The sequence below is a fragment of the Molothrus aeneus genome, chromosome 13 (assembly GCF_037042795.1).
Source record: "Molothrus aeneus isolate 106 chromosome 13, BPBGC_Maene_1.0, whole genome shotgun sequence".
NCBI classification, from domain to species: domain Eukaryota; kingdom Metazoa; phylum Chordata; class Aves; order Passeriformes; family Icteridae; genus Molothrus; species Molothrus aeneus.
Genome location: NC_089658.1, coordinates 19,052,871 through 19,065,000, shown reverse-complemented (window position 1 = coordinate 19,065,000; position 12,130 = coordinate 19,052,871). Strand labels below are relative to the sequence as shown.

At 43.3% G+C, this 12,130-nt stretch overlaps 1 protein-coding gene across 2 annotated transcripts in view; it reads right to left on the bottom strand.

Annotated features, from left to right (window-relative positions):
- Positions 1-12,008, bottom strand: part of IQCH (IQ motif containing H) — a 53,840-nt gene extending 41,832 nt beyond the window's left edge. Inside the window, exons 1-10 of one of the 2 annotated variants that reach the window (XM_066558884.1) lie at positions 11,944-12,008; positions 11,535-11,670; positions 11,172-11,288; positions 10,738-10,835; positions 10,318-10,423; positions 8,905-9,027; positions 3,135-3,246; positions 2,319-2,447; positions 1,725-1,939; positions 1-227 (exon numbers count right to left, since the gene is read on the bottom strand). The exon at positions 1-227 is cut by the window's left edge and continues 1,108 nt beyond it. In XM_066558884.1, coding sequence (XP_066414981.1) covers positions 1-227; positions 1,725-1,939; positions 2,319-2,447; positions 3,135-3,246; positions 8,905-9,027; positions 10,318-10,423; positions 10,738-10,835; positions 11,172-11,261 — 1,100 coding nt within the window. In that variant the 5' untranslated portion in view covers positions 11,262-11,288; positions 11,535-11,670; positions 11,944-12,008. The remainder of the gene's footprint in view (positions 228-1,724; positions 1,940-2,318; positions 2,448-3,134; positions 3,247-8,904; positions 9,028-10,317; positions 10,424-10,737; positions 10,836-11,171; positions 11,289-11,534; positions 11,671-11,943) is intronic. The other variant, XM_066558885.1, reaches the window with a different exon arrangement.
- Between the last annotated feature and the right edge of the window lie 122 nt (positions 12,009-12,130).

Sequence of the window (12,130 nt, the reverse complement as noted above, 5' to 3'; positions counted from 1 at the left end):
TTAAAATCCAAGCCGGAGGTGATCTGTGCCAACTTTTGGCTGTTGCTGGTGGCCAGGGGGACAGAGTGGTCTTTGAGGAGCTTTTCTGTGGGTTCCACAAACCCCACAGTGCTCCCCCAAGAGGAATGATGGAGCTGTTGGAGGGTCAGAACACCTGGAGCTTTCTGGTGAACTGCACTGTCCCAGTCCAAACAGGGAGCCTGGAAGGGTTGAACTGTTTGTGGGGGCTGTGGGAAGAGAAGAGTCAGAGATGGTGCTGTAAATGAGGGGTCAAAATTCACTTTTTTGTTATTTTTTAATCACTTAACTGAGGGGATTTGTGAATCTGAAATACACTGATGCTGGTTCTGTCCACCAGAGCCACAAATCCTGCCCTGCTCTACCATCACACCTACTGCCACACAAAAACCCCCAGGGTCATGCAAAACTATGAGCAATTTTAAAGAAATCCATCAATTGCAGCAAGGAATGCGTGATTTACCAAATATAAAAATTAAACTTTACACTGATTCACTGGACCAAAAGCAGAAAGTAACTGCAGTGGCATTCCTCCACTGAGGCTGCCTCCACCTTTCCCAGGAGAATGGGAAACATCCTACATTAAAATGCCAATGGGGTAAAGCTTGGAATAGAAACATTCCAGCACTCCCTAATTCCTGGCACCTTCAGCCAGCACTCACTGGCTCTGATTTCCAATCAAAGGGCACTACACTCATACTATTTTTAGGTAATTATTTTTATTTATTTCAACATCTCATTGACAGTAAGAGAGATGGAGAGGGCATTTCAAGATCTGGAGTGAAAGGAGCCAGGGAATGGCTCCCACTGCCACTGGGATTTTGGGCAGGAATTGTTCCCTGGGAGGGTGACAGGGGCTGGGCTGGAATTCCCAGAGCAGCTGGGGCTGCCCCTGGATCCCTGGCAGTGCCCAGGGCCAGGCTGGATGGGTTTGGAGCACCCTGGGATGGTGGGAGGTGTCCCTGAGCTTTGGGGTCCCTTCCACCCCATGATTCCACAATCTCCATTTCTCAAGTTGACTTCCTCTCTAATTTTCACACCTCCTCAACAGAACAAAAGTCAAAAAGTCTGGAAAGATGAAGCAAAACTCCAGAGAGTTTGTCACAGAACACAGTAATTACCCACAAAAGAAAGAAATGTCCCTTTTCCATGGGGATCAAGAACATAGAGCAGACACTGAGCAGTCAAGGTCAAAGTCCCCCAGAGTCTTCTGTAAATATAAAGGGAAACACCACATTTGCTTAACTGCAGTGAGGGAAATGGAGATGAAACATTCAAAAACTCTTTTATAACAGTAAAGACAGTTAGTTAAGCACTGGAACAGATGGCCCAGAGAGGCTGAGGGGTTGCTATCACCCAAAGTTTTCAGAACAGGTTAGAAAAACAGCTGTCTGCAATATTACAGGTACAAGTAATTCTGCCTGGAGGTCTGGATAACCTCCTAACATCCTTTCTAAACTAATTTTCTAAGATTCTGTGGGAAAAAAAGAAAACGCAGACAAATTTAGGTAGAAGACTTGAAAGAGCAGAAATTGGGAATACACAAAGTATTTGTTATTTTATTTCAGTATTTACTATTTACTGGATGTGGTTCAAACCCTCCTGTGACTTACAGTCCCTCCCTAGAGCAGCTCTGGTGAAGAGAGTATTAAAAACACAAATAAAAACCTCATTATCCTCACTGAGTGATCCATTCCATCAATTACCTGTGTCTGAGGGGGAATGTGCACCTCAGATTCCAACTGCTGAGCTGGACACGTCCACTCTGGCCTTGGTTTCCTTGTTGAAACCACGGAATTGCTGGATGGGAGTGGTGCAATGTTCCCTTTGCTAGAGGAATATGTGCCATAAATTGCTTCCTTTGGCTTTGGGAAGGTGATGGTGTCTGTGTTCTCAGGGTCCAGCCTGCTACTGACCTCTCCTGCACAAATAAAACGTGCATTGCAGGTTTCATTTGCTTATTATCAGTTGTTAATTGAATTATGTGGTAAATAGAGGCCTGATCATCTGGTCAAAGTCATGATTCCCAGCACCACTGGCTTAACACTGGGCAGAGCTTCAGATTTGGGTGCTTAAAATTTGAAATGTGCAGGTAGGAACCCAGAAATGAACAGGAACCAAACCCTCCCTGGGATGAAGAAATCTGATTCCTACCCAGTTGCAAGACACAGGATTTCCCTGCGCTTTATGCCCTGCAGAATTTGGTGAGTGCTCAGCACAGAGCTCTTTCCTTGGGAGGCAAAACCTGAGAGTGAAGCTGGAGGTGCAGCTGGAGGGTGTTTCCAATGCTCTGTACTCACCTAGAGCTGGTTTCTTGTGCTGCCTGGGGAATTGAGGGAAAGGAGCTGCTCTGGGCACGGCAGGAGGGGCTGGCAGAGCTCTCTGTGCTGCTGGGAGGATGAGCCTCTGGCCAGGGAGGCTCAGGGCACCTGCAAGAAGATGAAACTCCTGAGCAATTCCAGCTGGGAATGAATTCTTGGCAATGAAGAAAGAATTAAGCAAAGGCAGACCCAAGTTCTGCATCAACACTACAAGAGCAGCAGTTTCCTTTAACTGAAAGATTCCTACCTTTCAACAGTCAATATTTTACCTTGAAGGAAGGTGAGCTGTGCCTATAAAATTTGATAAATACGTGTAAGATATTGCACCAGTGCTAATTCTGAAATATGTTTGCATATCTAGAATTATATACTTGTACAATGCAATTTAATATGCGGAATAGATGAGAATCAACTCTTGTAAAGCACAATATAACCATGCAATTACCACTAAAAACTGATTGCTAAAACAGCCCAAGCCTAGTTAAGACTAAACAATTAATAACCAGCTGTTAATGACGATAGCTTGAGTGGCATTTAGACCAGAACCTCCACCACAGACACAATTCTTTGCAGCAGCAGCTGAACCCTGTGGGCTCCAAGAGCTGGCTCAGGGTGATGCTCACGGGACACACTCCACAGCCTCCATCACCCTACACCTGGAGCAAGGGGCCTAAGGCTCATCCCTATCCTTTGTCATGCCTGAAATCACAATTCTTGGAAGCCTGGAGCAGGTGGGAAATTCAATCCCCCAATATCTGCTGGAAGCAGCAGCACCCAGGGGCCTCTGGGACTCACCTTTTGGTGTGTCCTCTTCCAGCAGGGGTAAGGGAGAGCCCAGGGACACAAAGGCAGGCAAAGCCCAAGGGCTGCTGGCTGTGGGATCCTTCCCTGTCTTCTGACTGCACACCTGGGAAGAGACAGAACCTCCTCTGACACGGGGAGATCTGGGATTTACAGGTTTACAGACACGCCTCTACTCCTGCAGCAATAAATAATAAATAGAATTTCTGCTGCGACTGTTTCATTAAGAATTAACAGTGCACCACTCCTTTTATTGCTTGTGAGCATGCTACAGTATTGTCTGCTGTTGTTGCTTCAGTCGTTGAAAATAAAGTTAATTAAATTTAATTGATGTCTTGTGTACTATTTAATGAAGGAATCTCAGGAAGTTTGTATTTACACTACTCTCCTTAAAACTGAGCAGTTGTTTCTTGACAGAACAGTGTTAAAAAGATAAAATGCACACACAGGCAAGGAAGCAAAAGAAAAAAGAAATACTTTAAAATATTAGCTTTTAATGAGTGATTATCAAGCTTTTAGTGCAATCCAAGCCATGACTGGGATTTTGGAGCACTGTTGTGTCCTAATTATTGAATAACAGCACCCAGCAACTTTCTAAAAAGAGAGAAGGAACTCTCAAGAGGGAAATGAGACAGATCCAAATTAACTATTCTAATCTTTCCTCCCCATTTGTCTAAGAATGCTGCCCACAAGAGATAAGGGAGAGAAAATCTGCACTTTTTATCATCATAGAGAAGCTTTCAGAGCAATCCCAGGCCCTCATCTCAGTTATGGCCATTCTGGAGCATTCTGGTTTAAGGGATGGAGGTGGATGAATCCTCATGTCCTGGTGTTCCAAGAAAACGGCAATAACCATGGAACAAAGGTTAACTTGATGTCTGCTGCCATCTAAGTGACTTGATACTGAGAAAAGGAAATTATAAACCACATTTTCCTGCTCACCCTCAGCCCCAGCAGTCTGGTGAGGCCACAACAAAAAGGTATAAAAGGCAAGAAATTGAATTAAACAGTGATTCCTCTTCCAGACTGTTGCTGGTGCAGCAGTAGGGCAGCACTGATTTTACTCCTGGTCAGTTTTATCCTAATTTAAATCCCAGTTATGAGGTTTTGTTATGATAAACAGCACATGAAATGTATTTGTTTTCATTGTGTTCATAGAGATGTAATAAGCTGCAAGGAAAAGCAGTTCAGGTGCAGTGTATGAGTTCAAAAGCAGCCTGGAGGCTTGGGGTTTTGATTTTTTTTTTTTAATTGGAGATAGATATTTAATATATTTAATTCTTTTTTGCTGTATCCATTAATTTCTCTAAAGTCCATGGCAGGTGTGATGTTAGAGCAAGGGCTGATGCAACAGAAATGTAATTTCATCTCTCACTGACACTGCCCAGAGCCAGCAGGACAGGAACAGAGTGGGGCCATGGAGCTGATCCACAGCAGCTCCCATGAAAATCCCACCCCATCCCTTCACCTCCAGCACCCTGGCTGCTGCATTGGCTCCTTCCTGGAGAACTCAGGGAGATACCAAAGCAAAACTGCCAAACTGCTGCCATTTTGGGAGTTATTGCCACTGAAATGGAGCCAACACAAACCGTAGTAAGACCTCAAACATTAATATTAAAGTACTGCAAGAGAAAGGTTTTACTTTTAACATCACTGCTTCATCATGAGCACTTTTAAAATTCAGTTTTGCAGGGCTGGAAGGGAGCTCTTAAATTGCAGGGCAGACCAAGGCTGACTTGCCTTAAAATATGCTTGGAGTGTGCTAAAAAACTATTTTTTCATTTCAAGTGCTTCTGAGTGTAATTAACCTGGGACACAAGAAAAACAATTCTATTACCCTTTCTAAAGTGTTTTTCTCCTGTGGATAAACCTCTCTAAAATTTTTTTCTTTTTGCTTCATTTTAAATAGGGCACTTGTTGGAACACCACAGGGATTTTTCTGATTAGTTCTCTATTTGTTTTCTTCTTACCTAGCAATATTTAACTAGAACATCTTTTTTTTTTTTTTTTTTGTTGGTTTTTTGGTAAATATCTTTGTAAATATTTTTTCCTCCAGTAAAAAACCAGAGATTAGTATTAAATACCAATTAAATACCAGAGATTGGTATTAAATACAGAGGAAAGATGAGTTTGTGTTCCAAACCAGGAACAGAGAGGTGAGATTTGGTAAAGAAATATCAGAAAATCTGAGGGTTTGATAGTGATGGGAAAAAGGGATATAACAGATTAATTTATCACTCCATCTATCTTCCCCAAACTGTCAGATTTGCTGTTCAGAAGCTCCTGTCAGGATTTGATGGACACAGCACTCACCCCTATAAAGGGAAAGAGGAAGCACAGCAAAATAAAATCAATGGAACTAAGGTGACTTTTCAGGATGTTCAGGAGACTGTCAGGAAAGGGCTTGGAGAAGGTAAGTTTAACTTCCAAAAAAATTGGAATTGCATCTTTAACAACAGATCTTATGTTATCCTTACCTCCTGTAAGCTCTTAAAGCAGCCAGAGATGGCTCTGAACTGCCAATTTCCCACATATTTGGAACAATCAAGCTTTGCCCGTTTCCTGACCTCCTCCTGCTCTCTAGCTCTCCCAGAAACCCAGATCCATCAGAATTCCTCCCTAACAGGTGTGAAAGAGAACGAAGGGAGAACTTTGGTGCATCCCACAGCTGCTTTGTCAAACAGGCCCCGGCAGCAGCACAGAAGGGAGCGAGGCAGATAATTGCTGCCTTGAAGCACAAGATGTTTTCCTGGTGGGCAGAGGGCCAGCTTGCAGCAGGCAGGATTTGTGGGATCGATTCCTGCTTGGAATTCAGGGCTGAGCCTCCCTCCCTGTCCAGAGGCAGCTGCAAGCAGCAGCCCATGGCATCGCAGGCAGGCAGGGAACGCTGAGCTGCACACCAACAGCTTCAGCAGCCCTGCCTGCACCCCTGCCTTGCAAAATCACGCTCCAGCTCCAATTCCACATGACAGCAACTGGAGGAAAACTTCAAACAAATGGTGACCTTTCAAAAGATTAATTTGTTTACCAACAAAACGTTCTGCGTTTGTCAGGAGAGATGGGGGTGACCTTCACATTCCCATTTCCAGGTTGAGAGGATGCTGACTGCACTCATCTGTTAGCTTAACTCTCTCTCAGCAATTATTTCCTTTTTATTTTTAGTGACAAGAGGATTTTATTCAATCACTGTGCTGCTTATTATGATTCCACACCCTAATACAAATGCAAGGAGCTTCTTTTGATTTACTGTAGTGTGACATCAATTTGTTTAAGTCTCATCCTGCCACCACTGCCAAACTCTGCTTTGGCTGTAATTAGAGCCACATGCCTGGCTTTAAAACACAATCAGCTCTGGGCCACCAAAAGACCTGGTTTTCTTCTACAACTTCCTCCAGTCACTTGAAATGAAAGGAATTTCCCTGCTTTGCTTTATAATTTTGAAAATAAATACACTTTCAGGGATAAGCGTTAATGATTAGCAGCATGCAAATGCTGAATAAAGAATGAATAATTGAAGATATGATTGGAATGGTTGTGCTCAAACAAGTGAGCTTAAAAAAAGCCCCAGAATCACTGCCATCACCATTAGAGGCACACTAGATAAGATGCAACTCATAAAGGCTAGAAATCATCACCATATTAAATTCTACCTCATGAATAAATGAAAAGGTTCCTAAGTTTACAGTATAATATACATTTATAAGAAAACAAGGACCCAAAAGTGCCAGTATAATTCTATAACAGAACAGCAGCCCTATGAAAACAGAAGGTAGAGCTGTGAATCTTTTCTACATTGCAGCAGTGCATCAGAATTATTTTTGCTGCAATTCAGATTACTGTTCCTTTGGCTGGAAACTCCATGGGAAGTATACATATTTAATAATTATCCACCCCTCATTTTTCATCTCTCATCCAGATATAAGCTGCAAAAAAAAAAAGTGATGCCCAGTATGTGTTTCAAAGAGAATTACAGCCCTCATTTTAAAATAACTACAGAACCTGGCAGAGGATGAAGCATTATTATTAGGTCCAAAAGGGCAGCAGTTAATTGTTCTGAGTTTCTATGATAAAACCCAGCATCAGCAACTTTATAATACCAAAAGAGCAAGAAAAGACATCATTTTCGGTGAAACAATGAAATCCTGACTAATAATTTTTCCAACTAGTAGAATGGCAGGATAATAAAAAGTCCGGGTAGATTTGTGCTTTACCCCTCAGGTCACTTCCAACCCCGACTTTTCAACCTCGCAACTCTTTCAACCGCTCAGCCCTCGCTGGAAAGTCCTGAATGGCGCGAGACAAGCAATTAGTTTGGAGTTTAATTTGAATTTGCTCGGGCGAGGGCGATTTTTGGGGGGTTTTTTTGGGGAGCCGCTCGCTGACCCCGCGGACACCGCAGGGACCTGCGCGTACGGACAGCGCCCCCTGCCGGCCGCCCCTTCCCGCAGCCGCTGCCGTGGAAATTTTACCCAAACTCGCCCAAACTGCTCACCTGAAGCTGCACGCAGGTTCGCTGGCCTTACCGCTAATAATCAGATGTGTAATCGTATAGATCATATAAAACCCCTCCCTTAAGTGCTCCCTTTAACAACGAACATATCTCAGCAAATAGCAGTTGCAAAAATTTTACAGCCACGGAAGGCAAAACATCCCAAACCACACGTTGTGCCCTAAAATTTTGAAGGGAATAAATTGGAGAGGAAATACCTGCTTGGTTTTTAAGCCTGTCAGCTCCTCAGTAAGTGTAAATATGTATCTGGGAGCCTGAGTAACTCACATTAAATGTCTGCAGTTTAAATCCCCCATAAGTTTTCTGTGCTCAGTGCATGTTTCAGGGAGAGTGGTAAAACACATGGCTCTCTGCAGTCAGATAATATTCCTCTCTGTGAGTGTTTTAGAGTGGTTCTAAAAACCTATTAGCCATGATGCTTTATTCTAATTAACTCTATTATCGCAGGGTTAGACAAATCACCTCTCAAGTCTGGGCAACAGCTTTCCAAAAATCATTTTTTTTATAAGTGGCAGCTCACAACTGTGCCATTCACAGATTCTCTTTATGTTGTTTAAAACCAAACACCCCAGAATCTCTCCTAGAGCACTGGGCTTGCTGCAGGATGCTTCTGTCACATAAATTAAATTTTAGAAGAGCATCCCCATGTGAGACCGTTGGCTGTGTGGACCAGAGTGCTGTGCTGAATTTGAGAACATAATTGATTTTTTGGAGGGATGGCTGTGCCTACTCTTTTTTGTTTTTTTTTTAAAGCATTCTTTGCTAAAAATTTCATCTTTACATTTTACTGCTGCAGAACAATTGCAGAACTGGCAGCAGAACTGAAATTTGCAGTTGCAGGAAGGAAATTTGGAAAAATCAAAACTTCATCTTCCAGAATTTGAACACTCCCAGGGCAGAGAGAAGAATGGGCTTTAAATTCTTGCTGCATCTTTGGGTCACATCCAGGAGTCCCCAAGCTCCAGCTGATCTCCTCTGCCTGATTTTCCTGACATTACTGACCATGCACATCCCAGGTATTTCCCTATTTTTGCTGGATTAGGATCTTTGGACATAAACCTGTTACATTTTAGATCTGTTTTCCTCAGTATCAGCACTCAAAATGTTTTGATCTTTAAATACCCATGTCAAAAAGCAGGAAATTATGAGGAAATTACTTTCATGTAAATATTTTATTTAGGACTGATAAATGTTAACTGCAATAGTGCAAAGCAAAGCATACAATAAACCCATAAAATAATAAAAGTTACTTACAGGAGCAGATTTTTTCTTAGCTATAAGTGGCAGCCTGGTCTCATTGTTGGGGTGTTTTAAACCAGCTTTGTTCTCCACGTTCTCTGGGTCAAGCATAATTTTAAAATCCATTTCCACCTGCTGCTGAAATATGGAATAGGGATAATCCTAAAATAACTGCACTGGGACTGAAGTGTTTAGAGGCAGAAACTGGCTAACATGTTGTAAATTTGCGAAATAATTATAAAAATTGGTATTTTTTAACTCCACACAGAACCGGGCAAAGAGCAAAGTGCCTTTGTTTAGATGGAAAACTTTGTACTATCCAAATGGACACATCAATGCAGGTACAGGACCTGATCATTAGTGAATGAGGAATTAAAAACCCCTGACAGTAATCAGAATTAAAACATAGTTCTTAATGCACTCTGTGATCTGCATGGAATGAGCTCAACTATTCTGCTAATAAAAATCATGATAATTTAAATCCCGATGGGCAGAAAAAGACTTTACAAGTTTCTTCTTGTTATAAGAAATACCTAAAGCATATCTATAAAACCCAGATGGATGCCCTATGTTTTTACTACAGCAGAAGTTTCTTAAGTTAAAAATATTTTGGTGCACATTCTTTTGCACAAAAGTAAAAATAAATCCAGGAAAATTCCAATTTTTCCAAATAAAATAGGCCATAAAAAGTTCAACAATCATTAGATGTGTACTTGAACTATTGAACAACTGTATTACTTTGTGAAAGCAGTAAAAATGCTTTAATTTATTTATCTGCACTATATATTCCCTCTTCTTTTGATGGTAATTACAAGCAGATGTATCAATGAGATGCTCATTTAGATTTGGGGTTGTAAGAACACAAGTTATTATCCAAGCCAATTACTCTTTTACCCACATGGCTGCACAGAGACAGAAAGTTCAATTTTCACCTCATCAGTGCTTTTGTGGTATTTATTTTATTACCATAACACACCGTTATGCAGGGAGGAAACTGCTGGTGCTATTAAAAACCAGAACTGGGGGAATTGAGCACCTTTCAATTAAAGCAGGAGATGATTCCCAATGCAGACTCCTCACTCAGGCTGACAGGGAAATGATCAATGCAGGGGGAAAGTGCCACACAGGATAACAAGAACTGGAATTGTTAATAAAAAACCACCTGATAAAAGCAGCTTTGTCAGCTTGGGTGGGTGGGAAGGGCCAGTTCCACCCTGCATGGATGACACTGGGATCTTTCCCAGCCTAAATGTTATCCTGGCCTGGGAGAAGGCTCCCATCTCAGCTGCTCCTTCTGCTGAGGAGTTTTTAACCCTTTCATCATGGGGTGCTATCAAACCCTGGCTCCATGGCAGCCAGAGCATTGTGGGCTGCACAGGACACCCAGCACTCATTGATGTGCAGAGGGATCAGGCTGTGATTCCAGACCTGGGGGCCCTGGCACAGCCCTGGGGCTGATTTGCTGCTCCTCTGCACAGCCAGGGGCTCCACTCGGGGCAGAACCAGCTGCTGCTGACAGGCACCAAAAGGGCTCCTGGTGGGGAGAGAAACAGGCACTGAGCTTCCTAAAAACCACTTGGATTCCACCTGCTAAACCCACCCTGCTCTCAGCCAAATGACTGTATTGATATTTAAACTTGCATTTGGCAGAAATAAAATCACACGAGTTAGCAGAGCACTGCTGAAGCCACTCAGAATTGCATTTACACTTGTATATTTTTGTAACTTAAAATCAAAAAAGGAAATGACTAAACTAACTTTTTCTAGGTCAATACTCCCATTTGCTTTATGTGATTATGTCACCTCAGTTTTTGTGTCTTGCTGCAATAAAACATCTGTTTCACTTACCACTTAGGGGGCTCTGTGGAATTTACTTCTTTATTACCAGCTGAAGAAAGAGTTAACTCTTGGCCATCTATAGCACTGAAATAATTTTCAGCTTGTTTCTGTTAGAGGGAAAAAAATATGTTTAGCTTATTACAAAGGTATAAGGGATATTAATTTTATTTAACTTGGTTCATTAAGCAACCAGGTCTTTGCTTGACTGAAAAGTTGATAAACTTTGTGCCTCAGTTGGACTAAAAATCTGATTTTTAGTTAGATCAGTTAATTCTGATGACCCATAAAAGGGAGCCATCGTTCTGAACTGTAATGTCTGAGTAATCTCATCAGTTGCTGATTGGAAAGGGTTCTTGTAACACAACAAAGAAGTGGCCCAAGTGAATTGTTAACACAGACTTAAAAAGCAGAATCATTTTCTGGATCTGCTCTATTTTCCTTACTCTCAGCCCAAGTTCAGTCCTTTCAGTTGCTTTTCTGAGGTCACAAATATCCACAGCTTCTGCATTTCCTTTCAAGTTGTTTTTTTCCATTTTAGGCTTCTGAAGGTTTTCCTGAATCTAAAAAGCAAATGAGGACAAAAATCATACCTGCAACCAAACCCTTTGGGGTTAGGTGGGATTTAACTCAAATTAAATTATTCTTAAATATAGGAGAAAAAAATCCATGCAACTCTGTACTCTCAGGATCTCATACTTTTGTACTACTATAATATTAATATTATAACTTAAATAAGAGAATACAAAGCCAAACACTTAAACTCATTGGCAGTAGAAAGGCTGGAAAAACTCAATTTTAAAACAAACCTCACAAAGCAGTGACAATAAACTTCAGGACTGAGAGTCTCCGCTTAAGGAACGATGTTTCCTCACGAATGGCACAGGTGCTTTCAGCGGGCAGGGATCCCAAAAGCCTTAAGGAGGGACACCAAACTCAGGCAGCCTGTGAGGAGAGCCCAGCCCATGTCAAACCCGAGTATTCACGTTAACCAAGCAGCTCCGAGCTCCCCAGCCTCGCAGCACCCACAGCCCGAGCCCCGCTCCCACCCGCTGCCCCCTCAGGCAGGACCGAGCCCCGCGCGTCCCCCGTCCCCTCACAGCACCGGCCGCGCCGCGCTCAGCGCAGGGATGACCCTGGGTGTCACGGCTGCTCTGCCGGGGCAGGAGAGGCCGGTCCGGGCAGGGAGGTGCCGGTCCCGGCGCTGTCCGAACCCACCCGGCAGCGCCGGCCCCGCTCCGGCCGCGGCCATGGCGGCACCGCCGCTCCCGGCAACGGGACGCGCCGGCTGGGCCGCACCATCCGCCCCGCCGCCGGGGGGGGGACGGCGCATCCAGCGGGGCCGAGCCCGCGCTCCGCCCGGTCCCTCCCCCGGCCGCCCCCCCCGCGGGCGGTGGTAGCGGCG